We start from the raw sequence: 25,000 nt of genomic DNA on the forward strand, positions 1-25,000 counted from the left end.
AATATGTTCCTGTGTTTTTGCATACATTGAGGCATGTCACTACATTGTAAGAAAATGGAAAACCCCATTCTGTTCCTGCCTTTCCAGTTATTATTTGGTGCATTGGCAGATAGAGATCAGGCGTTGGACTCTGATCCAGTGTTGACCAGTGTTCAAGGCCTGCTTCAGCATGGTGTTGTGTCCTTGGTGAAGGTACTTTATTCTGATATTGCTCACTCCACGTAGGTGTGAATAGTACCTGACTTCAGAAGGGAAAGGTTAACTCTCTCCATATGAACGGCGAAAGAGACGACGTTAACAGTGTTTCACCCCAATTACCATCATCAAAATATTGCAAGCGGAAGACTCTTATGCTGAAGAGGTGAATGTTGACAAAGAATACAACAATTCTGATGACGGAAGCTAAAGTTTGGGTCATTCAGACACCCACTGGACATCCGAGGGGTCTGTGTAGAGGAGAAGAGAGGACTGGCCGTACTGAGTGAGTTAAACAGTGGAATGAGAGGATTGGGCCCCGCATTTCAGTGCTAAACACTAGACACAGTGGATATGAAATCACTGACCGGATGTCCATAAAGGGCTATTGTTACAAAGTGAATGTTAAGTTGAAACTTTCAAATCAGATATACTGTTCGGAGTAAAAAACACATTGTTACAAAGTGAATGTTAAGTTGAAACTTTTGAATTAGAATACTGTTCGGAGTAAAAAACACACGAAGGGGAATTACCATCATATCAATCTATTACCATTATATCAGTCTTCTTATTTTGATGGGGAAAATGTATATCAGTATTGAAAAAGAACAGCTGTAGCATACAGTATTTTGTTGAGAAGGAAATGAAGCGAAGATTTTATCTGGCTGAAGTAACATGTTGGTGAAATGAAAAACATTGAAATTACCAGTTTCACAAATATGACAGTGTAACAATGCCCACCTGTATGTGATTACATATTTGCACAAGTAACATACTTCCCTCCCCCTCCCCCCCTCCCCCCCCCCCCCCCCCCCCCCCCCCACACACACACACACTCTCTCACATACACACAGGCTTGGGCCCATCCACATAATTATGATAATATGACTGATTCTACACAGGTTGTGACTTGATCATAAGAAAAGTCCACTCTGATCACAATATTGACATTTCATCACTTATGGGTAAGATTTCTATGGGTTAATCTTGGTGTTTGTCTCAGACTGGTTGTGTGTGAGTTATATGGCTTGACAGTTATGCGTTTAAAATGATAGGTGTTTTATCTAGTCTGTGCAAGTTGTGATGGTGATGCCGTGGTGAGTGTCCCTAGTTGGTGTGTCCGGCTAGGAGGCCATCACATTGTTTCAGAGGGCAGCTCTGACGTGAATTTTTCTCCTTTTATTTTCCTGATCATCATCATATATCATTGGTTTGATTGCATGTGTTCCCAAGAACTTGGCTGCATAATTGCTGTGTTGATTTTTCGCTTATCCCACTCAGGGGACCAGTTCACGCACATTGGACCAACCAGAAACGCAGGAATTTCTGTACATATATGTAATGATATAGTCTGCACTGAAATTGTCCATGAAAAGTCAGACAACAAGGGGCTGTGTGTACTTGGAATAATAACTAGGACACAGGAATTGTGTATTAACCCCTAGGCTGCCTGCATGACGAGATAACTCGTCATGGCAAGCATGTATGCTTCGCTGCCTGCATGACGAGATAACTCGTCATCGAAATATTCTGACTTTTCCCTGGTTTGCATTCACTTCCTTGGCAAAAATAGTGGTAGCTTTAGCCTGGGGAATCTCTCTAGATTCTATTCATAGCTAGAAACCCCATCTACGTCATGAAGCAGTCCTTTATTTGAACGTTTTGGTTGGGTCACTGTCCAAGTGTTTGCCTGACTTCTCTCTTCGCTCGCTCAACAAAATGTCGGACTGACGCCGTGCTCAAGACATGCGATCGTGACGAACTAAATCAACCATGATTTCTTTCTTTAGCTGATGCTCAGAAAGAATTGAAGCGTAAATTCGAAGGAGAAGATAGAGATGAACATTTATAGGACGATCTGATGGAAAATAAATGAATAATGAAGAGAGTGGCCACGATGCGACTGTCAGTGAGTGATGCCGGCTGTACAGATCTTAGCAGACGACAGATGACCGAATTAGCAGCAGAGCGATAGTCTTGGCACGCAGCCAACGCGGTCTGATGAGAACTGAATCAAGTGACCGTGTGAGAGGGGTGAGGAGGAGGGGGGTGGAGACTGAGGGGGCGTGGCCTCACATCCATCTTATCACTTGGAGAAGTCACAATGTATTGTGTATCTATCTCTTTAAAAAAATATATATATATTGTGGTTGTTCTAGTATGATTTTGGGTTTGCAGATATCCATTTGTCCAGAAAATATTATGTTTTTGTGCAAATTACCTGACTAATATTTGTAATGAACAAGTTGAAAATGTGACAAAAAACAAAACACTGATTTCAAAACAACAGCATGTCACTAAAAAATATATAAAATGGGAAAACAGCATGTGTTTTGTATTCTTTATTCATTTACCTTTCAGAAAATATATACTTTTATGGGTCTTTCTCCAATAACAAAGAGCACAGAATTTTTGGAAAATTTATACCCGTTTTTTGTGAAAAAACCCTGGCAAATAGATTTCACTTAAATCTTATTTTCCTGGCAGCGAAAGGGTTAAGAGGAAAAATTATGTGGAAAAAAGGACAAAAAAAAAAAAGAAGAGAATTATTCTTTTTAGATTTTTTGGCAATGAAGAAGATGTGTGAAGGACAAAAACAACAAAAAACAAAACAAAAACTGTGTGAAATTTAAAAAAAAAAGGGGGGGTGGGGGGTGGGGGGGGGGGGGAGTGGATTTTTTCAACCATTGAAGAAATGATTTGAATCACTTAAAAAAAAAAAAAAAAAAAAAAGAATTGCTTGTGCTCCATGACCTGCTTGCAACTGATGCCACAAAAAGGCTTTAGTGCCATGAGCATGTTGTGTATGAGCTAGTCCATGGAAGGCTTCCATACAGGTCACACTTGTGAGGCAAAAAACATGTTGTGTATGAGCTAGTCCATGGAAGGCTTCCATACAGGTCACACTTGTAAGGCAAAAAACATTTTGTGTATGAGCTAGTCCATGGAAGGCTTCCATACAGGTCACACTTGTAAGGCAAAAAACATGTTGTGTATGAGCTAGTCCATGGAAGGCTTCCATACAGGCCACACTTGTGAGGCAAAAAACATGTGGTGTATGAGCTAGTCCATGGAAGGCTTCCATACAGGTCACACTTGTAAGGCAAAAAACATTTTGTGTATGAGCTAGTCCATGGAAGGCTTCCATACAGGTCACACTTGTAAGGCAAAAAACATGTTGTGTTTGAGCTAGTCCATGGAAGGCTTCCATACAGGTCACACTTGTAAGGCAAAAAACATATTGTGTATGAGCTAGTCCATGGAAGGCTTCAATACAGGTCACACTTGTAAGGCAAAAAACATGTGTATGAGCTAGTCCATGGAAGGCTTCCATACAGGTCACACTTGTGAGGCAAAAAACAAGTCATTTATACTGTAGTATTCTGTATGTAAATAGAGACATTTTCATTCTTTATTTGGGCTTATTTTCATAGGTTGGGGTAGGAATGGAAAGCATGGGGGGGTGGGGGGGAGTAAATCACAGTTATTTGACCGCCTTTTTTCTTTCTTTCTTTCCATGCTGTTTTTCTCTCTCACCTCTTCACCTGTTTATTTTATTCTCATCTATTGCAGATCATATCTGTGTGTGTGTGTGTGTGTGTGTGTGTGTGTGTGCAATATTTGAAGTCCGAGTTTGTAACCCTTCCCCTTTTGCAAATTTGCAGGTGTTTGCATGACTACCTGGGAGAGGCCAAGACCAAACCTTGTCCAGTTGGGGAACCTGACTGCGAGGACATCTCTGGGGAAGAGGTAACAGTAATCATGATGATCAAAATACAAATAACAAAAAAGGATTTGATATAGCACTTAATCTTGTCCATAGACAAGTCAGAGGGGAGGTTACCTACTTCCGGGAGGTCATCGGCCGTAGCTACTTTCGTTTTCTTCGCATAGGTGGATAGTAGTTTGCACAGGACAGGAATGTCAGACCCCTACCAGAGTCTGCACTAGTGGGTCACGGTAAGAATGTTACTTAAACGTAATTTTAGATTGAAAATTTCCTTTCACACAAACGCACATGTAACTGAATCATAGAGGGAAGGAAGACAAAGCATAAAAACATGTGACCAGAAAGCTGGAGAAACTGGAGACCAGAAAGAGGGAGGGAAGGGAAGAGGTATTCTGAAAAGACACAGGTTTTAAGGCCAGACTTGAAAGCGCTGAGAATAGAGATCTGATGTAGTGAAAGGGGGAGGTCTTTCGTCGTCTTCTTCTGCGTTCACTCGTATGCACACGAGTGGGCTTTTATGTGTATGACCGTTTTTACCCTGCCATATAGGCAACCATACTCCGTTTTCGGGGGTGTGCATGCTGGGTATGTTCTTGTTTCCATAACCCACCGAACGCTGACATGGATTACAGGATCTTTAACATGCATATTTGATCTTCTGCTTGCATATACACACGAAGGGGGTTCAGGCACTAGCAGGTCTGCACATATGTTGACCTGGGAGATCGTAAAAAATCTCCACCCTTTACCCACCAGGCGCCGTCACCGTGATTCGAACCCGGGACCTTCAGATTGACAGTCCAACGCTTTAACCACTTGGCTATTGCGCCCGTCTGGGGAGGTCTTTCCAATGGTAAGGTCTCCAGACTGAGAGAGAGCTGTGGCTGACAACTCTGTGTTCAAGTGTCTGCTTTGTCTGGGCTCTGCTGAAGGGGCGTGCTTTAAAGGTTAAACATGTACTTGGATTTGCATGACTGTGAACACTTTGTTTTGTGAGAAGTTTTTCATTTTAGAGAATTGATTTTGTGAGTTTGTTTTTTTAGAAGCTTGTCATTTTAGATTAATTGTTTTTTGGTTTTTTTCTTCTTTGATTGTAGGAAAGAGCTTTATGACTGATAGTTCATAAATGATGATGATGATGATAGATATGTACCATCAGATAGCTGATAATGTCTATCTCTATCTATCTATCTGTCTATCTATCTATCTATCTCTAGAGATATATCTCTATCTGTCTATCTGTCTATCTCTATATCTATGCTTGGGTATATACTGGATGTATATTTTTATTTACATATACATATATCTGTCAAGATTACATGTGAACTTTGATTTCTTATTTGTCATTGAGCAGCTGTTGGCAGATACAAGTATAACTGTAAAACTGCACAAATAATAGCAAAGGAAAACTGTATGTCTGTGTGTACTGTTGTTGCAGGTGTGGCGTGACAATAGCATTTCTCGAGACATTAAAAAAGCCCTGATCTATTGCTTCAACAAAACTGAAGGATGCAGTGCAAAGATCAGATTCCAAGCCATTGAGGTTTGGTTGCATTTCCCTGTGTATTTTGCAGCTGATAGCTGTGTGTGATATAATGATAATGATAATAATGTACATTTACATAGCAGCCTTTCTCCCTAAGAGTTCAGGGTTCTTTACATGAAAGAAAAAGTTACAAATTACATGGCTAATTCATGTCCATGCTTTCTCCAACCCCCACCCTCTGCACACACCCCCCACACCCCCACCCCCCACCCCCCACCCACCAACTCTCCCTCTCTCATTTGTCATGTTTACAAAGTGAGCTGATAGGCATGGGGTGGTGTTGGAGATATGTGGTGAGAATCGCAGGGGCGGTGTGTGTGTGTGTGTGTGTGTGTGTGTGTGTGTGTGTGTGTGGAGGGGTGAAATTCATGATCACAGATAACATACAGCTACATGGAGCAGTTTTGACTACACTTGCCAACTAAACACTGGCTTTCTTACAGGTCAAATGTACTTGGAAACAATAAAAGCTTCACGCACAGTGATTTTGAAGGACTCGGGTGATTTGAATCGTACAGTGACTAATGTTTCCATCTTATAGGGAAAGAAAGTTGTTTAGCTAAACATATGATAAAAGTATTACCCCTAGAGAAAGATATTTTCAGTGAATCAGAGCATTGAAAGAGAGTGTGTATAAGTGTGTGTGTGTGTGTTTCATTTTTTTCATTGTTATATATTCTTTCTTTGTCAAATCAGTCATCATCTAGCATCATCATCCATCTTCATCATCATCTCCTTTATTAATCTTCATTACCATCATTTATCATCATCTGCAGCAGCAACAGCAGTGGCAGCATGATTATAATGGTCAATCATCATCACCATCACCATCATCAGTCATCACTACCATCATCACCATCACCAGCATCAGTCATCACCACCATCATCAGTCACCATCACCATCATCATCAGTCACCATCACCACCATCATCAGTCACCATCATCATCAGTCATCATCACCACCATCATCAGTCACCATCACCACCATCATCAGTCATCATCACCACCATCATCAGTCGTCATCATCATCAGTCATCACCACCATCATCAGTCATCATCACCACCATCATCAGTCATCATCACCACCATCATCAGTTATTATCACCACCATCATCAGTCACCATCATCACCATTTCCCACACGGGGCCGGTCACCACCCCCATGACCACACTGTGCAGAACCACCTGGGTGAGTGTGACTTTGAACCTGTGGCCTGCGTGTTCACTGCCCGCGGGTGTGGGGAGAAGGTTCAGAGGGCAAAGGTCACCCAGCACCAGGCTGCCTGTCCCTGCCGACCCGAGGTCTGCCCGGCATGTCACCAGGAAGTCAACCACAGTCAGATGCAGGTGTGTGTGTGTGGCAGTGTGACAGGTGCCTTCTGCCTGTGGAGGAACCAAGCAGTGCAGACATGTGATGCGTAGGTGACAGTGACCGTTCAGGTAGTGCGGGTCATGGTCCTCACAGCCTCCAAAGTGTGATGGACCGGGTGGTGAGGTATGGGGATTTATGTGGGATTGTGAAGGATGTGGATGAAGGGAGATAATAGGGAGACAGGGGGGGAAAAGGATGGAAAGGGTCACAGGACGTTGAAGTCATGAGTGATTCAGGGGCATGTAGAAGCCAGTCACATGAGGTGTTCTGTTGTTCTGTTCTCAATAGAAGCCAGTCACATGAGGTGTTCTGTTGTTCTGTTCTCAATAGAAGCCAGTCACATGAGGTGTTCTGTTGTTCTGTTCTCAATAGAAGCCAGTCACATGAGGTGTTCTGTTGTTCTGTTCTCAATAGAAACCAGTCACATGAGGTGTTCTGTTGATCTATTCTCAATAGTAGCCAGTCACATGAGGTGTTCTGTTCTGTTATCAATCGAGGCCAGTCACATGAGGTGTTCTGTTCTATTCTCAATAGAAGCCAGTCAAATGAGGTGTTCTGTTGTTCTGTTATCAATAGAGGCCAGTCACATGAGGTGTTCTGTTCTATTTTCAATAGTAGCCAGTCACATAAGGTGTTCTGTTGTCCTATTCTCAATAGAGGCCAGTCACATGTGTTCTGTTCTATTCTCAATAGAGGCCAGTCACATGAGGTGTTCTGTTCTATTCTCAATAGAGGCCAGTCACATGAGGTGTTCTGTTGTTCTGTTCTCAATAGAGGCCAGTCACATGAGGTGTTCTGTTGTTCTGTTCTCAATAGAGGCCAGTCACATGAGGTGTTCTGTTCTATTCTCAATAGAGGCCAGTCACATGAGGTGTTCTGTTGTTCTGTTATCAATAGAGGCCAGTCACATGAGGTGTTCTGTTCTATTTTCAATAGTAGCCAGTCACATAAGGTGTTCTGTTGTCCTATTCTCAATAGAGGCCAGTCACATGAGGTGTTCTGTTCTATTCTCAATAGAGGCCAGTCACATGAGGTGTTCTGTTCTATTCTCAATAGAGGCCAGTCACATGAGGTGTTCTGTTGTTCTGTTCTCAATAAAAGCCAGTCACATGAGGTGTTCTGTTGTTCTGTTCTCAATAGAGGCCAGTCACATGAGGTGTTCTGTTGTTCTGTTCTCAATAGAAGCCAGTCACATGAGGTGTTCTGTTATCAATAGAGGCCAGTCACATGAGGTGTTCTGTTCTATTCTCAATAGAAGCCAGTCAAATGAGGTGTTCTGTTGTTCTGTTATCAATAGAGGCCAGTCACATGAGGTGTTCTGTTCTATTTTCAATAGTAGCCAGTCACATAAGGTGTTCTGTTGTCCTATTCTCAATAGAGGCCAGTCACATGTGTTCTGTTCTATTCTCAATAGAGGCCAGTCACATGAGGTGTTCTGTTCTATTCTCAATAGAGGCCAGTCACATGAGGTGTTCTGTTCTATTCTCAATAGAAGCCAGTCACATGGGGTGTTCTTCTATTCTCAATGGTTAGGGAAGGAGAAAAGCAGACAGTGCCTAAAAAGACAGAAACAATCAGAAGTTATCGGTATGATGTCAGAAACACAAGTGGATTGTACGTGTGTACTTATTACAGTGGGAAAAAAATGATAGGTTGGCTAAACATACTTTGTGTCATATTGCAAATATGGGAGGTTCAGTGCAAAGTAAACACTTAACATTTTAGCAGTCACAGTATTAGTATATGAAACAATACATGAATAGTTTACAAGAGTATAGAATAAGTGGCTTTGTATAAATATTGGCAGATGATAAAAATGGCTTGTATATGAAATATTGGCAACCTGAAAGATAAGATAATAAGTCAGTGCTCAGTACAATGATTGGAAGAGCAGTTATGGCTTGACCACTTATCGAGGAGACAGTTTTAATGACTTACATTTTATCCAGTTGAAGATAAAAGCCTAAACACAGCTAAATATAGCCAGTGTTCTACATTTCCATTGAATTTCATCCACTGAAGGCAGGATACATAAAGCCTAACCTTTAACTCTCTCCATATGAACGGTGAAAGAGACGACGTTAACAGCGTTTCACCCCAATTACCATCATCAAAATATTGCAAGCGGAAGGCTCTTATACTGAAGAGGTGAATGTTGACAAAGAATACCACAATTCTGACGACGGAAGCTAAAGGTTGGGTCATTCAGACACCCACTGGACATCCGAGGAGTCTGTGTAGAGGAGAAGAGAGGACTGGCCGTACTGAGTGAGTTAAGTAGATCTCGCCATCATATAAACCTAGGCTGATCGGTTTAACAGGTGAGAAAAATGCATCATCCTCAGAATATTCTTGAATAGTTCAGATGTGTCAGAACGATGGATCAGTGAGTGGAGATGAAGAGATTTCCGTGTCAACGCTTGACTTATGTGTTTGAACAGAGTAATAGGTTGATATTGAACACGTCATGGCATGCTGTGTTGTCAACATTGTTTTGTTGTTGTTGACGTGCTGTGTTGTTGACATTGTTTTATGTTGTTGGTGTGCTGTGCTGCTGATATATTGTTTTTTTCTTGATGTTGACATGCTGTGTTGTTGATATATTGTTTTGTTGATGTTGACATGTTGTGTTGTTGATATATCGTGTTGTTGATGTGCTGTGTTGTTGCTGTTGACATGTTGTGTTGTTGATATATCATGTTGTTGATGTGCTGTGTTGTTGATATATCATGTTGTTGATGTTGACATGCTGTGTTGTTGATATATCGTGTTGTTGATGTTGACATGCTGTGTTGTTGATATATCATGTTGTTGATGTTGACATGTTGTGTTGTGACATGCTGTGTTGTTGATATATCGTGTTGTTGATGTATCATGTTGTTGATGTTGACATGTTGTGTTGTTGATATATCATGTTGTTGATGTGTTGTGTTGTTGATATATCGTGTTGTTGACGTTGACATGCTGTGTTGTTGATATATCATGTTGTTGATGTTGACGTGCTGTGTTGTTGATATATTGTGTTGTTGATGTTGACATGTTGTGTTGTTGATATATCATGTTGTTGATGTGCTGTGTTGTTGATATATCGTGTTGTTGATGTTGACATGCTGTGTTGTTGATATATCATGTTGTTGATGTGCTGTGTTGTTGATATATCATGTTGTTGATGTTGACATGCTGTGTTGTTGATATATCGTGTTGTTGATGTTGACATGCTGTGTTGTTGATATATCATGTTGTTGATGTTGACATGTTGTGTTGTTCATATATTGCGTTGTTGATGTTGACATGTTGTGTTGTTGATATATTGTTTTGTTGATGTGTTGTGTTGTTGATATATCATGTTGTTGTTGATGCTGTGTTGTTGATATATCATGTTGTTGATGTTGATGCTGTGTTGTTGATATATGATGTTGACATGTTGTTGATATATCATGTTGTTGACGTTGACATGTTGTGTTGTTGATATATGATGTTGTGTTGTTGATATATGTTGACATGTTGTGCTGTGTTGTTGATATATGATGTTGACATGTTGTTGATATATGTTGACGTGCTGTGTGTTGATATATTGTTTTGTTGATGTTGACATGTTGTGTTGTTGATATATCGTGTTGTTGATGTGCTGTGTTGTTGATATATTGTTTTGTTGATGTGCTGTGTTGTTGATATATTGTTTTGTTGATGTTGACATGCTGTGTTGTTGATATATCGTGTTGTTGATGTTGACATGCTGTGGTGTTGATATATTGTTTTGTTGACGTGCTGTGTTGTTGATATATTTTTTTTTTTATGTTGATGTGCTGTGTTATTGATATATCGTGTTGCTGATGTTGACACACTGTGTTGTTGATACATTGTTTTGTTGATGTGCTGTGTTATTGATATATCGTGTTGCTGATGTTGACATGCTGTGTTGTTGATACATTGTTTTGTTGATGTGCTGTGCTATTGATATATCGTGTTGCTGATGTTGACACGCTGTGTTGTTGATACATTGTTTTGTTGATGTGCTGTGTTATTGATATATCGTGTTGCTGATGTTGACACGCTGTGTTGTTGATACATTGTTTTGTTGATGTGCTGTGTTATTGATATATCGTGTTGCTGATGTTGACACACTGTGAAACTGATTGAAGATCCACAAGGACAGCGAGTGTTTGGAGGCTGTGGTGGGCTGCCCGTTTGGCTGTGGGAACAAGGAACTAAAACGCAAAGAGGTGAGTCTGGTTTTGTTTTTTGCCCTTCATTTTGTCATTGTCATTCCCCTTCCACCATGCCCCTTACTGTTTAGTTTAACAAGTCATTTTCCAGGGGTTTTGACTCACTTGTGTAAACAAAGTGAGTCTATGTTTTAACCCAGTGTTCGGTTGTCTGTGTGTGTGTGTCTGTGGTAAACTTTAACATTGCCACTTTCTCTGGAAATATTTTGCCAATACTAAAATTGGCTTTAACATAGTATGAAAAAAATCTTCACAGTTATACCAGTAACTGGTTGTAAGTCTTCGGAATTAAGCTGTATTTCCAAAATCATTAACGGTTATTTCGTTGAGATATGTTCCGAAATCCGAAAATTCTAAAAACCGCTTTCCACTGAGTTTGGCTGACTAGGAGTTAGGTTGTGTTTGAAGACGACATGACCTCGTGTTTCTTGTTCACAATTAAAAGGAAAGAAACACAAGTTCTGCACAGAACAATTACAATGATACTGACTACACTATGCACGTGTTTACTGCATATAAATATTCTAAAGTGGACACTGAATTAACTGGAATGAACATAAAAGAAAAACTGAATTGATCATTTCTTTCAGCCCATTGTAGACTGGTTTGTGCAGATCTAGAGATCTACCATGTGTTGCGATGTGATTGAAGGAGATGGCAACGTCTCCTTTACCACTGAAATAAAAGAATAATCCAGATGTAATAAAACATGCAAAAAACATGACTTAAACGGCGTTATTACGTCCACTACAATCACATCTATTTATCGCACGAAGAAGAAAACGTCAACATTGCTTTAAGTTCTTAATTTAGTCTTTTGACGTCAGATGTGCCGCAGCCCTGGGGATTTGTCTATTCTTGGAGAGGTGTGTTTGCCTTGCATTTTGTTGAAGTAAAGTCCTTCCCTATGTATTTTACCCTATTTCTTCTTCTCTAAGACATTTTGACTCACTTGTGTAAACAAAGTGAGTCTTTGTTTTAACCCGGTGATCGGTTGTCTGTCTGTGTGTGTCTGTGTGTCTGTGTGTCTGTGGTAAACTTTAACATTGACATTTTCTCTGCAAATACTTTGTCAGTTGACACCAAATTAGGCATAAAAATAGGAAAAATTCAGTTCTTTCCTGTCATCTTGTTTAAAACAATATTGCACCTCTGGGATGGGCACAAAAAAAAAATAATGAAGCCTAATTATATGCAAACTGCATTTACTGTTATATTTACATTTTTTATATTCTCTAAACTTGGCACTTTGATCTGATATTCGACCCAACAACAAGAGCAGTTATTATTATCATTTTTTGTTCAAACAGGAACTTCTTTTGCTAAGCATGGAAGTTTTATTTATTTTGCAAACGTTTTGGTGCAGATAGTAAACAAGGGAAATTACTCTGTAATTAATGCTAGGGGACTTAATTTGCTTTAAACTGATCTTTCTCATCTTAAACATTACATTTTGAAATTATACTCAATACATAAAAAGCTTGTGTGTTTTACTCTGTCACAAGTGAGTCTTGAAGGCCTTGCCTCTCTTGTTTTTTTTTGGTCCAACTTCTTATTAACATAGGTTGACTTTTTATCAGTAAATGTGTCAATAATTTCTCTAGTAGAGATAGTATGGTATTCTTGTATCTTTATTTCTGTGTGCGCTTGCATACGTATATGCATGTGTGTGTGTGTGTGTGAATGTGTGTATGTGTGTGTGTGTGTGCATGTGTGTGTGTGTGTGTGTGCATGTGTGTGTGTGTGTGTGCATGTGTGTGTGTGTGTGTGTGTGCAGGTGGAGCAGCATAAGAGCCAGTGTCCGGTGCAGCCTGTGGATTGCAAGTTCAAAGAGATGGGATGCACCTTTTCTGTGAGCTCCACCCCACTGTTTTGTCTGTAGCTCCTGTCATGGTGGAGGAAGGACACCAAAATCTGAACACTTGATTGAATGCATGCAGGAGATTTCCTGTTTGGTGTAACTAACAGCTTGTGTGCTTGGGTGCTCAGCATGTTACTTTGTCTCAGAGCTGCCTCTCCAGTGTGGATTATGAGGACCAAAGAAGTTGCTGAATAAATCAGTTTGGTGTGGATACACAATGTCCATGATGCTACTAAAGAGAGGGGGAGAGAGAGGAGGAGGAGGGGGCGGGAGGTGGGGATGGGGGTGGGGGGTTGGGGGGGGGGAGAGATGATAAGAATACAAGTACAGATTGTTTTGTTCAGATTTAGCCCGCAGCCTTGGACTGAAGGTGGCCTTAGCAGTGTGCAGTGTTGCAGCCCTGGGGGTTAGTTGGCCTTTGGGAACCATCCTGCCGGCTGTCTTGAAACCCTCTTGGCCAAGAATTGGGATGTAACTTGGGCAAGACACTCTCCACTATGATCAAATTCTAGCCCAGGTAGTTGGGACAGCAGTTGCCTCCTCTGCTGTTCTAATGTTAATGTCATAGTCGGACACGACTGACTATAATACATATACTTTATCATAAATATGTTTGTTGGTGAATGTACCTGTGGTCTGTCACAACAGAAAGTGCATGTCGCTGAATGTATGTGTGGTGTGTCACAACAGAAAGTGCATGTTGGTGAATGTATGTGTGGTGTGTCACCAGAGAGTGCATGTTGGTGAATGTATGTGTGGTGTGTCACCAGAGAGTGCATGTTGGTGAATGTATGTGTGGTATGTCACCAGAGAGTGTATGTTGGTGAATGTATGTGTGGTGTGTCACCAGAGAGTGTATGTTGGTGAATGTATGTGTGGTATGTCACCAGAGAGTGTATGTTGGTGAATGTATGTGTGGTGTGTCACCAGAGAGAGTGCATGTTGGTGAATGTATGTGTGGTGTGTCACCAGAGAGTGCATGTTGGTGAATGTATGTGTGGTGTGTCACCAGAGAGTGTATGTTGGTGAATGTATGTGTGGTATGTCACAACATAGAGAGCATGTCGGTGAACGTACTTGTGGTGTGTCACAACATAGAGTACCTGTTGGTGAATGTATGTGTGGTATGTCACAACATAGAGTACCTGTTGGTGAATGTATGTGTGGTATGTCACAACAGAAAGTGCATGTTGGTGAATGTATGTGTGGTGTGTCACAACAGAAAGTGCATGTCGGTGAATGTATGTGTGGTGTGTCACAACAGAAAGTGCATGTTGGTGAATGTGTGTGTGGTATGTCACAACAGAAAATGCATGTTGGTGAATGTATTTGTGGTGTGTCACCAGAGAGAGTGCATGTTGGTGAATGTGTGTGTGGTATGTCACAACAGAAAGTGCATGTTGGTGAATGTGTGTGTGGTATGTCACAACAGAAAGTGCATGTTGGTGAATGTGTGTGTGGTATGTCACAACAGAAAGTGCATGTTGGTGAATGTGTGTGTGGTGTGTCACCAGAGAGAGTGCATGTTGGTGAATGTATGTGTGGTATGTCACAACAGAAAGCGCATGTCGGTGAATGTATGTGTGGTATGTCACAACAGAAAGTGCATGTTGGTGAATGTGTGTGTGGTATGTCACAACAGAAAGTGCATGTTGGTGAATGTGTGTGTGATGTGTCACCAGAGAGAGTGCATGTTGGTGAATGTATGTGTGGTATGTCACAACAGAAAGTGCATGTTGGTGAATGTGTGTGTGGTATGTCACAACAGAAAGTGCATGTTGGTGAATGTGTGTGTGGTGTGTCACCAGAGAGAGTGCATGTTGGTGAATGTATGTGTGGTATGTCACAACAGAAAGTGCATGTCGGTGAATGTATGTGTGGTATGTCACAACAGAAAGTGCATGTTGGTGAATGTGTGTGTGGTGTGTCACCAGAGAGAGTGCATGTTGGTGAATGTATGTGTGGTATGTCACAACAGAAAGTGCATGTTGGTGAATGTATGTGTGGTGTGTCACAACAGAAAGTGCATGTCGGTGAATGTGTGTGGTATGTCACAACAGAAAGTGCATGTTGGTGAATGTGTGTGTGGTGTGTCACCAGAGAGAGTAGTGCATGTTGGTGAATGTGTGTGCGGTGTGTCACCAGAGAGAGTGCATGTTGGTGAATGTGTGTGCGGTGTGTCACAGGGCAAGCGGGAGGTGCTGGAGAGACACCTGAAGGAGGACATAGGCAAGCACCTGGACCTGGTCACCTCCAGGGTGACAGACCTGCAGGGAAAGACTGAGGTGGGTCCCCCGTCTGTGGGTATCGCCATGTGTCTGTGCCGTGTTCCTGCCACAGTGTATCAGCAGAGAGCTCCCCCCCAACTCCCCCCCCCCCATCCCCCCCGCTGTGGTGTGGGGTATGATGTTGGCAGTTGTTCCTGGCTAAATTTCCTGCTAAGATTTGCTTCATATGTGTGTCAGTGTGTGGGTTTTTGTGTAGTGTGTGTGTGTGTGTGTGAGAGAGAGAGTATGTATATGTGTGAGTGTGTGTATGTGTGTGTGTGGCCCTACCCAGGTAAGCAGCCGGTTGTGCAAATGACTGTCTGTCTGTGAAGCGCTTAGAGCTTGGTGTGTGATTGAGGGTAGGTACTATACGTGCATAGGACTGAGTCAGTCACTGTCACAGGCCCTGGCAGGGGAGGCCCAAGCGGAGAGAGACAACCTTCAGAGCATGCAGACCTCCCACAGCCAGGCCCCCCAGGCTGAGGTCAGACCGGGCAGTGTGGGGATGGAGCTCAGAAACCTGAAGGTAGGGAGGGACCTGCAGTGTTTGCCATGCTGCAGCACTGATGGTGACCATGACGCTGCAGCTGATGATGACGATCATGATTATGCTGCGGCTGATGATGACGATCATGATTATGCTGCGGCTGATGATGACGATCATGATTATGCTGTGGATGATGACGATGACACTGCAGCTGACGACGATGACGCTGAAGCTGATAAAGACGATGACGCTGCAGCTGGTGGTAACCATGACGACGCTGCGGATGATGATGACGATGACACTGCTGCGGCTGATGATAATAAAAATGGCAATGCCTCAGCTGCTACTGATGATATAGCTGTGGCTGATGATGATGATCATGACAAAGGTGCTGCTGATGACAATTACGATGATGATCCTTTTATGTAGCACTGTCAAATCATTCATTATCAGTCAGACACAAAGCACACAATAACATACACACATACACACTCGCACAAACACACAACACACACACAAACACACACACACTGTACAACCCCACCCCACCCTCATACACACAACACAACACACAACACAGCACACACAAACACAGACACGCACAGACACAAACACACACAAACACAGACACACACACACACACACACACACACACACACACACACTGTACAACCCCACCCCACCCTCATACACACATACACACACACAACACAACACACAACACAACACACACAAACACAGACACGCACACACACAAACACACACAAACACACACACACACACACACTGTATGCAACCCCTTAAGCTCAGGTCCAAGGCTTTAACCAGCACAAACATGGGTTCTCTGTCACAGCTGAAGATGGTGACCTTTCTGGAGAAGGTCATCATGGTGGAGCGGAAGGTTCCGGAGCTGGCGGAGCGCTCCAGCCTGCAGGCAGTGGAGCAGAACATCACCCAGCTCCGGCAGAAGATCACGGAGCTGGAGCAGAGGAGGGAAAGGGAGCAGCAGCAGCAGAGCAGCGGTGTCAGTGTGGGGGCTGCGACTGGGGCGGGGAACGTCCGGCTGGGGCGCTACAACAACCTCAGCAACATGGCCAGTGAGTGGTGGTGCTTTTTACACACTGAGTTTGGGGTGTGGGGAGGACAGCACAGATGCCAGCTGTTACAATTTCACCGTATTTCGTTATGCTCGATGGCAGTTTGTTCCAACGTTACGCCAACATAAAGATTGTTCCAACAAGCTTATTCTCGACTTCATAACATGGTCCCCTGCTTTCCTGTCGTAACATTACCCAGACGCTGTAGACCTATCGATCACAAGGCCAGGGTAGTCACTACTAACCTTGGTCTCACGTGATGATGCTCAGCTAATCGCGTGCGTGTTTACATTGAAACAGCATTGAGTGGACTAACCAGCTTAATCGTTTGCCCGAATAAGAGAGAACATAGATAAATCAGGTTGTGTCTGGGTCAAACAGCGTCTGCTAAAAAAAGAAAAGCAAAAAAAAGTGGATGAATTTGCAGAGGAGGTGTCTGACCATCTGGACACCCACGACCGCCAGCTCAGCATGCACGACATCCGCCTGGCAGAGATGGACCTGCGCTTCCAGCTCCTGGAGACGGCCGCCTACGACGGGAAGCTGATCTGGAAGATCCGCGACTACCAACGTCGCAAACAGGACGCGGTGAACGGTCGGACGCTGTCGCTGTACAGTCAGCCCTTCTACACCAACCGATTTGGGTACAAGCTGTGTTCCCGCATCTACCTGAACGGGGACGGGATGGGCAAGACCACACACCTGTCGCTCTTCTTTGTCGTCATGCGAGGTGAGGGGGTGGTGGTGTGGGTTAGTTGTGTGCGTGTGGGGGTAAGTGTGTGTGTGTTTGTGTGTGTGTGTGTGGTTGGGAACAGGTGTGAGCGTCTGTGTGTGTGTGTTTGTGTGTGTGTGAGTGTGTGTGTATCTGAGTGTGCGCATGCGTGCATGCATGACTAGAAGCCTGACCAAACGAAACCTGGAAACACAATGGTGAGTTTTTAAAGGTAGCTGTCAGTCAGTTCCACTACTCATGCAGGTGATTTGAGCTGTCAGAACTCCAAATACACAGGTATGGACAGGTGATTGAAATCTGTCAGAACTATGAATATACAGGTATGGACAGGTGATTGAAATCTGTCAGAACTATAAATATCCAGGTATGGACAGGTGATTGAAATCTATCAGAACTAGAAATATACAGGTATGGACAGGTGATTGAAACCTGTCAGAACTATAAATATACAGTTATGGACAGGTGATTGAAATCTGTCAGAACTCCAAATATACAGGTATGGACAGGTGATTGAAATCTGTCAGAACTATGAATACAGGTATGGACAGGTGATTGAAATCTGTCACAACTAGAAATATACAGGTATGGACAGGTGATTGAAATCTGTCAGAACTATAAATATCCAGGTATGGACAGGTGATTGAAACCTGTCAGAACTATAAATATACAGGTATGGACAGGTGATTGAAATCTGTCAGAACTATGAATATACAGGTATGGACAGGTGATTGAAATCTGTCAGAACTATAAATATACAGGTATGGACAGGTGATTGAAATCTGTCAGAACTATAAATATACAGGTATGGACAGGTGATTGAAATCTGTCAGAACTATGAATATACAGGTATGGACAGGTGATTGAAATCTGTCAGAACTCCAAATATACAGGTATGAACAGGTGATTGAAATCTGTCACAACTATGAATATACAGGTATGGACAGGTGATTGAAATCTGTCAGAACTCCAAATATACAGGTATGGACAGGTGATTGAAATCTGTCAGAACTCCGAAAAATGACAGCAGCTGAGAGCACTGTCATCTGCAAGGTCCTACGAGGACTCAGTGTTGATCTCAAGTGCCTTCATGTCACGTTTGCAAACGTCTTTGTATCTCAGCTGTGGGCGGCCAATGCTTCTCTGCCCCATCGCGAGCTCTCCATAAAGGATGTCTTTTGGGATGCGATCATCTTCCATGCAGCGAACGTGGCCCAGCCAGCGCAGCCGACGCTGTCTCAGCATGGTATACATGGTCGGGAGGCCAGCGCAAGTCAGGACTTTGATGTTTGTCACCTTGTCTTGCCAGGAGATGCCGGGTATGCGCCGTAGGCTTTTCAGGTGGAAGGTATTGAGCCTTTTCTCCTGACGAGCATGTGTGGTCCATGCCTCACTGCCATACAGCAAGGTGCTGAGGACGCAGGCATTGTAAACAGCCATCTTTGTCTTTGTGGTCAGCTTGGGATTTGTCCACACTCTTTGTGTGAGGTGGGCTAGCGTTGTGGCTGCCTTCCCGATCCTCTTGTCGATCTCAGTGTCAAGGGAGAGGTTGTCGGTGATGGTGGACCCAAGGTAAGTGAATTGATGGATGGCTTCAAGCTCGTAGTCATCAATGGTGATGGCTGGTGGAGATGGTGGAGATACAAGTATTTAGCAATAATGATTCAAATAAAAGATACAAAAGTGAATATGTGAAAGGTGTTTGCGTACAGTGTGTGTGTGTGTGTCGTCTTTTTTTTTTTTTTACCTTTACTAACATGGATTCAGTTGACTTCTGAGGCTTAGCTGTCTTTCAAAAATGCATTGTATGGAGAGGGCGGACTCAGTTTTTTTGAAAATGCTTATACACATTTTGCTTAAAAGGATTATGTAATTGATGTATTTGTAATTTCCAAGCAGGCGTTCTGATTTGTTAATACCAAAAAGTATATCAGTTATTGAAAGTTTCAATCTAAGATCTGTTTTTAAATTGATCATTTTTTCTATATAACACCAAAAACTGCTTACAAGTGGACATTCAAAGAAAAAGTGTTCAATATAATTGACTGTGTCTGGACAATAAGAACATTTATAATTTCTTTTACTTTCATTTTAGAAAGAAGAATATTTGTTGGATAAATATTGTGTAGAATTTTCCATTGAAGAACTTTTAATCATACTTCTTTTGTAACATCATTGGCTCTTGACCATGCTGAATTATCTAAATGTATTCCAAATTTTCTTAACCAATTTTTTTCCACAGTTGGAGTTACTATTTCTTCATTTTCAAGTAATATATACTTAAAAATTCTAGGTTTTGTGTGTTACCTGCTAACCTCACATACATTGGATTCTGTTTGCTTTTTTCTCCTTTCTGTATCTGCTGAATCCATGTTTTGGGGAGAGATAAGAAGATTATATTCAAGTATCAGGTTTGCTTTGTTCTGTCCAGTTTGTGTTTGTATTTCTTCTAAAGGAAGTATTCGGTTTTCACCTGCATGAAGTACATCTTTAGTTTAATCAGTTCTATCCCATTTGCTTGCCATGTTTGAAAAAATAATGTTTTGTTTTTGTATGTGACCAAACAGTTATTGAATAGCATCTGATTCTGGAAGTTGCTGCTGTTTATTATATTGTGTGTTGCTAAAGATTTATTTTCTGAAAAGGTAGTTACTATACCCTGCCAGAACACATTATCAGTTCTATCTGAACCCTTGACATCTCTTATTTTACAGTTGATGTGGAAAACCCTGTTATATTTTGCAAGTTTTCCAACATGCCATTTCGGTATTAAGCACCAGTTTTGCTCTTCATTTACTTCATAAAGTTTTCCTGCCCACTGTAAATTAAAGCATTTTTGTACAGTAATCATATTTATCATTTTAAGGCTTCCAGCATTGTATTCAGCTTCCATGACTTTCCGTTTTATCTTTTCAGATGCCTTTCTATTACTTTGTTTTTTTCTGCCATAGAAACCTGTAAAAAGTGGTGTTCATTTTGCACAGAATACTGTGTGGAAGACCAGTGGACTTCATTACGTAAATTAAGTGACTAATTAAAAAAAGTCTTTATAACTACTACTTTACCTTGAATACTGAGATCAATATTTAGGGTTTAACATGTTAACCAGTCCACAAAAAAAAAAAGTGGAATCGAGTCAAATTTATGTTTCTGTATGCAAGTTTATCAAAAGTTTTATTTGGACACCCAATCGGTTTCATTTCACCAGGAGAATACGATGCTCTGCTGACCTGGCCGTTCAGGCAGAAAGTGACATTGACCCTGCTGGACCAGACGCCAGAGAAGCGCCACCTGACGGACAGTTTCCAGCCGGACCCCAATTCGACCAGCTTCCAGCGCCCGGTGTCGGAGATGAACGTGGCCAGCGGCTGTCCGCTGTTTGTGTCACACAGCGTGTTGGAGAACGAGAACAACGGCTATCTGAGGGACGATGCCATTTTCATTCGCATCCTCATCGATGAAACGCCCACCTCGTCGCCTTTTTAATCTGGGCAGGAGTGAAGTTGGTTGTAACTATCTGCATACAGAGGGGAAGCTATTCAGTGAAAAGTTCTCCAGAAAGTGTCTGGAGCAAAGCAGTGTTTAGCTGCTCAGTCACTGGACATGTGGGAAGTAAATTGAATGCACCAGACTTGATGGACGTGAGGACGCTTTCTGTCAAAAACAGACAAAGGTTGAAAGAACTTTTTAGCTTACTGGCTGAAGAAACTAAGGTCGCCGGGGGTGTGAGAAAGTGCTGCAGAAGCAAGGTGGGGGGGTCGTCTTCGTACGGCGATCCTCAGTTCTCCTCTCTTTCCACAACTTTTCTTGCTCCCACGTGTGACTGCACTTCATTCCCCTTGATTATATCTGTCCCCAAACATATCTGGTGGGCCTCAGCGTGGCTTTGGGGTGAACATCAATGCTGTCAACATCAAGAGCGGATGGCCAACTGCACCAGGTACACACAGACCCACATCTCAGCACCACGCCTCTCTCCCCATGGGAATGCCGTCTCCCTCAGGGGAGCTCAGGAAGCTGCTGATCCTCCGTGCCACCAGACACCGTCGCAGGTGAGGGAACACCTGGCGCAGGCAGGTGAGAAAGCTCCAGGATGTCCCCCAGCACCAGAACATGGCCTGGTTCTTGCTGGGGCAACAGCAGTGGCAGAGGAGTGTCGTAGTTGTAATAGTAAGAGAGACGCAATGAAGAGCTGTGAACGGTCCTTTAGGAGTCAGTCTGGAAAATGACCTCCGCCCACTACGTTCACTTAACAAAGGAATTATTTAAAAAATGCAACTAGCTACCTTTGTGAGCTCTTTGCCACGCACAGTAGGAATTTTGATGATGATAAAATGCACCTAGTTTAGTGAACTATTGTCTTGCGCGGTAGGAATTATAATGATGATAAAACGCAACCACTTAACAATTTGTCACGAGTGATAGGAACGATGACAGATGAAAATAATAGGTGGCAGTGCCAACATTACCAAGGAATAATAATGATAAAAAAAAACTGATAAAAATATGTATATTGTGAAGAACGGGATGACAACAACAATGACAATACTGATGAAGATAATGATGATAGATATTATTATAAAATGATACTGTTGTTACTACTACTACTACTACTACTATTACTACTAATGATGAATATCATTATAATACTACTACTTATCATGGGAAACATGGTAATAATTATGATAATATTATAATCATGATAATAGGAGTGGGAGTGATAATGAAACTACTACCACTACTAATGATAATAATGATTACAAAGATACTTCTATCAATAATGGGAAAACAGATATGATTGTAATAACGTAACAATGACAACAACAACAATACAGTAACAATGACAAAGACAACAACAATACAATAATAACAAAACCAACACAGTAACAGTAAGAATGACATCAATAATACAGCAGTCATGATGACAACAACAACAATAATATAACAGAAAGAATGAAAACCAGCTTGACAAGACGTGATGAGAAGGGAAAACTGACTGAACTCACTGCAGTGGTTTCACACAGTCGAGCAGTGGCTTCACACAGCTGCCGGGAGTGGCTCAGTGAACTCTGTCCTTTGTTAAACGGACTGGTGGTCACGGTGGTCACACTCGTTTCTGAGACCTGAAGTACAGTTGACAGCGTTGGCAGCCTGCGACACTCCACTGCCGCTGTCCGTCTGTCTGTCTGCCTGTCTGTGGGGGTGCTGGCTGCCTTGGTCTGAGAAATGCTGCTGCCATGTGAACAGCAAGGCTTCAGGGCTGAACAGAGCATACAGAACTGCACATGGCGTGGTCCCTGTCTTGTGGGCGTCCGCTGCAGAGCTGGGCTACATGAATGTCTTAGCAGTGCTGAGTTGGCTGAACATAACACTGCAGAGCTGGGCTACATGAATGTCTCAGCAGGGCTGAGTTGGCTGAACGTACCACTGCAGAGTTGGGCTACATGAATGTCTTAGCAGTGCTGAGTTGGCTGAACGTACCACTGCAGAGCTGGGCTACATGAATGCCTTAGCAGTGCTGAGTTGGCTGAACGTACCACTGCAGAGCTGGGCTACATGAATGTTTTAGCAGTGCTGAGTTGGCTGAACGTACCACTGCAGAGCTGGGCTACATGAATGTTTTAGCAGTGCTGAGTTGGCTGAACGTACCACTGCAGAGCTGGGCTACATGAATGTCTCAGCAGGGCTGAGTTGGCTGAACGTACCACTGCAGAGTTGGGCTACATGAATGTCTTAGCAGTGCTGAGTTGGCTGAACGTAGAGCTGTTCCATTGTCTGTAGAGTTAATGTTCCTAAGTCTATGGAGTAAGCACAGGCTTAGGGAAATTCCTTAACAGTAAGCAAACTTTGCACTCCTGAGATAGCTCATGCAACCCACCCTGGGTTTTGGCACATGTTTTGTTGTTCAGTGGCCCTGCTACATTCAAGACAAGCAGTCCAGTCCATGACGGCACCAGCAGGAAGGCAGGACATCATCAGACTGCGAACAGAATGTGCAGGAACTGGAGGCTGGCCAGGCAGGAAAGTGGACAGCAGCGCTGAGAAGGAAACAAAGGGTCAGCACAAGCTGGAGAGAGGTTAGCGAAGATATAAAGATGTGATGTAGTGTCGTGCTGGGTTCCACGTGTGGCCAGCCAGTCAGCTGATACAGCAAGTGCTGAGGTCTGACAGGTGTGGACGTTCATTGTGCAAGTCATAGATAATGGTCATCTGTGGTCTGAAGGTGTGCTCTTTGGTCACACATCAAAGAAAGTGTCATCTTTGATATGAAGGTGTGTTCTTTTGTGAAACACCAAAGAAAAAGATAACCTAAGACATCTGGAGGTGTGTAATTTGTTAGAAATCCTGACAGAGAAACAGAAAGTGGAACCAGACTTCAGAACATGTAACCATTGTAAAACAGCATGTGTCCAGGGAAAGTAACACCCAGACTGGTTGTCTTGAATGCAGTGTTGCCTTTGGACAAAATCCAACTGGAAAGACCTTGTTCACCTCTTACACCAGGAGCAGCACCGACAGTGACACACGTGTATGTCCACAGAACAGTCGGCCGTCAGCAGCAGATGTCAAAAGGCCAAGTTGTTTCTTTCTCTTCAGTAAGCTGACAGTTTCAGATGATCCATTTCGCAGGAGTGTTTCCTGATTGAAGAGATAGCTACAGACTTGACCGGCAGATTCCCAAAGGACGGCTGACTGGAGGCATGGTCTGTGAGAGACAGCTGGCACTGCACTGACAGCAGGAATGTCTGGATCGGGATGTGACCGTCAACATCGCACCGCACCCCATAGCCACAAGAGGCCCACCACTTTCATAGACATGTTTGTCAGGAATATATGGCTCTGTTTGAACTTCCCCAGAACACAAGACTCATTCTGTTTTAGTTTTTGTAACTTTACCCCCTTTTCTTCATCTGTCCTTTTTATTTTTCATGTCCAGTGATCCCCATATGTCCAGTGATCCCCAGATGTCCTGTGATCCCCAGTGATCCCCAGATGTCCTGTGATCCCCAGTGATCCCCAGATGTCCAGTGATCCCCAGATGTCCAGTGATCCCCAGATGTCCTGTGATCCCCAGTGATCTCCAGATGTCCTGTGATCCCCAGTGATCCCCAGATGTCCAGTGATCCCCAGATGTCCTGTGATCCCCAGTGATCCCCAGATGTCCAGTGATCCCCAGATGTCCTGTGATCCCCAGTGATCCCCAGATGTCCAGTGATCCCCAGATGTCCTGTGATCCCCAGTGATCCCCAGATGTCCTGTGATCCCCAGATGTCCAGTGATCCCCAGATGTCCAGTGATCCTCAGATGCTGACAGTGTGTTTGGTTAGGTCTGGAGATCTTGGGACATCACTACTTTGGTGTCACATCAGTATTCTCCCCTATACCTTCCCTCCCCTTGTTGTGGTGTCACACTGACATTCTTCCCCTTAGCCCCCTCCTCCTCCTCCTGTCAGATCGAACGGACTTGAGCCTGACCCATTGTAATGAAG

At 42.9% G+C, this 25,000-nt stretch overlaps 1 protein-coding gene across 8 annotated transcripts in view; it reads left to right on the top strand.

The window, feature by feature from the left end:
- LOC143280940 (TNF receptor-associated factor 3-like) overlaps positions 1-25,000 on the top strand; it is a 61,359-nt gene that overhangs the window by 34,755 nt on the left and 1,604 nt on the right. For 7 of the 8 annotated variants that reach the window (XM_076585750.1, XM_076585748.1, XM_076585751.1 and 4 more), the window contains 10 exons: positions 3,861-3,945; positions 5,364-5,468; positions 6,650-6,817; positions 10,985-11,065; positions 12,846-12,920; positions 15,116-15,214; positions 15,600-15,722; positions 16,537-16,780; positions 17,208-17,510; positions 20,719-25,000. The exon at positions 20,719-25,000 is cut by the window's right edge and continues 1,604 nt beyond it. In XM_076585750.1, the coding sequence (XP_076441865.1) occupies positions 3,861-3,945; positions 5,364-5,468; positions 6,650-6,817; positions 10,985-11,065; positions 12,846-12,920; positions 15,116-15,214; positions 15,600-15,722; positions 16,537-16,780; positions 17,208-17,510; positions 20,719-20,996 (1,561 nt within the window). In that variant the 3' untranslated portion in view covers positions 20,997-25,000. The remainder of the gene's footprint in view (positions 1-3,860; positions 3,946-5,363; positions 5,469-6,649; positions 6,818-10,984; positions 11,066-12,845; positions 12,921-15,115; positions 15,215-15,599; positions 15,723-16,536; positions 16,781-17,207; positions 17,511-20,718) is intronic. The other variant, XM_076585753.1, reaches the window with a different exon arrangement.

The sequence above is a fragment of the Babylonia areolata genome, chromosome 4, assembly GCF_041734735.1.
Source record: "Babylonia areolata isolate BAREFJ2019XMU chromosome 4, ASM4173473v1, whole genome shotgun sequence".
Taxonomy (NCBI): Eukaryota; Metazoa; Mollusca; class Gastropoda; order Neogastropoda; family Buccinidae; genus Babylonia; species Babylonia areolata.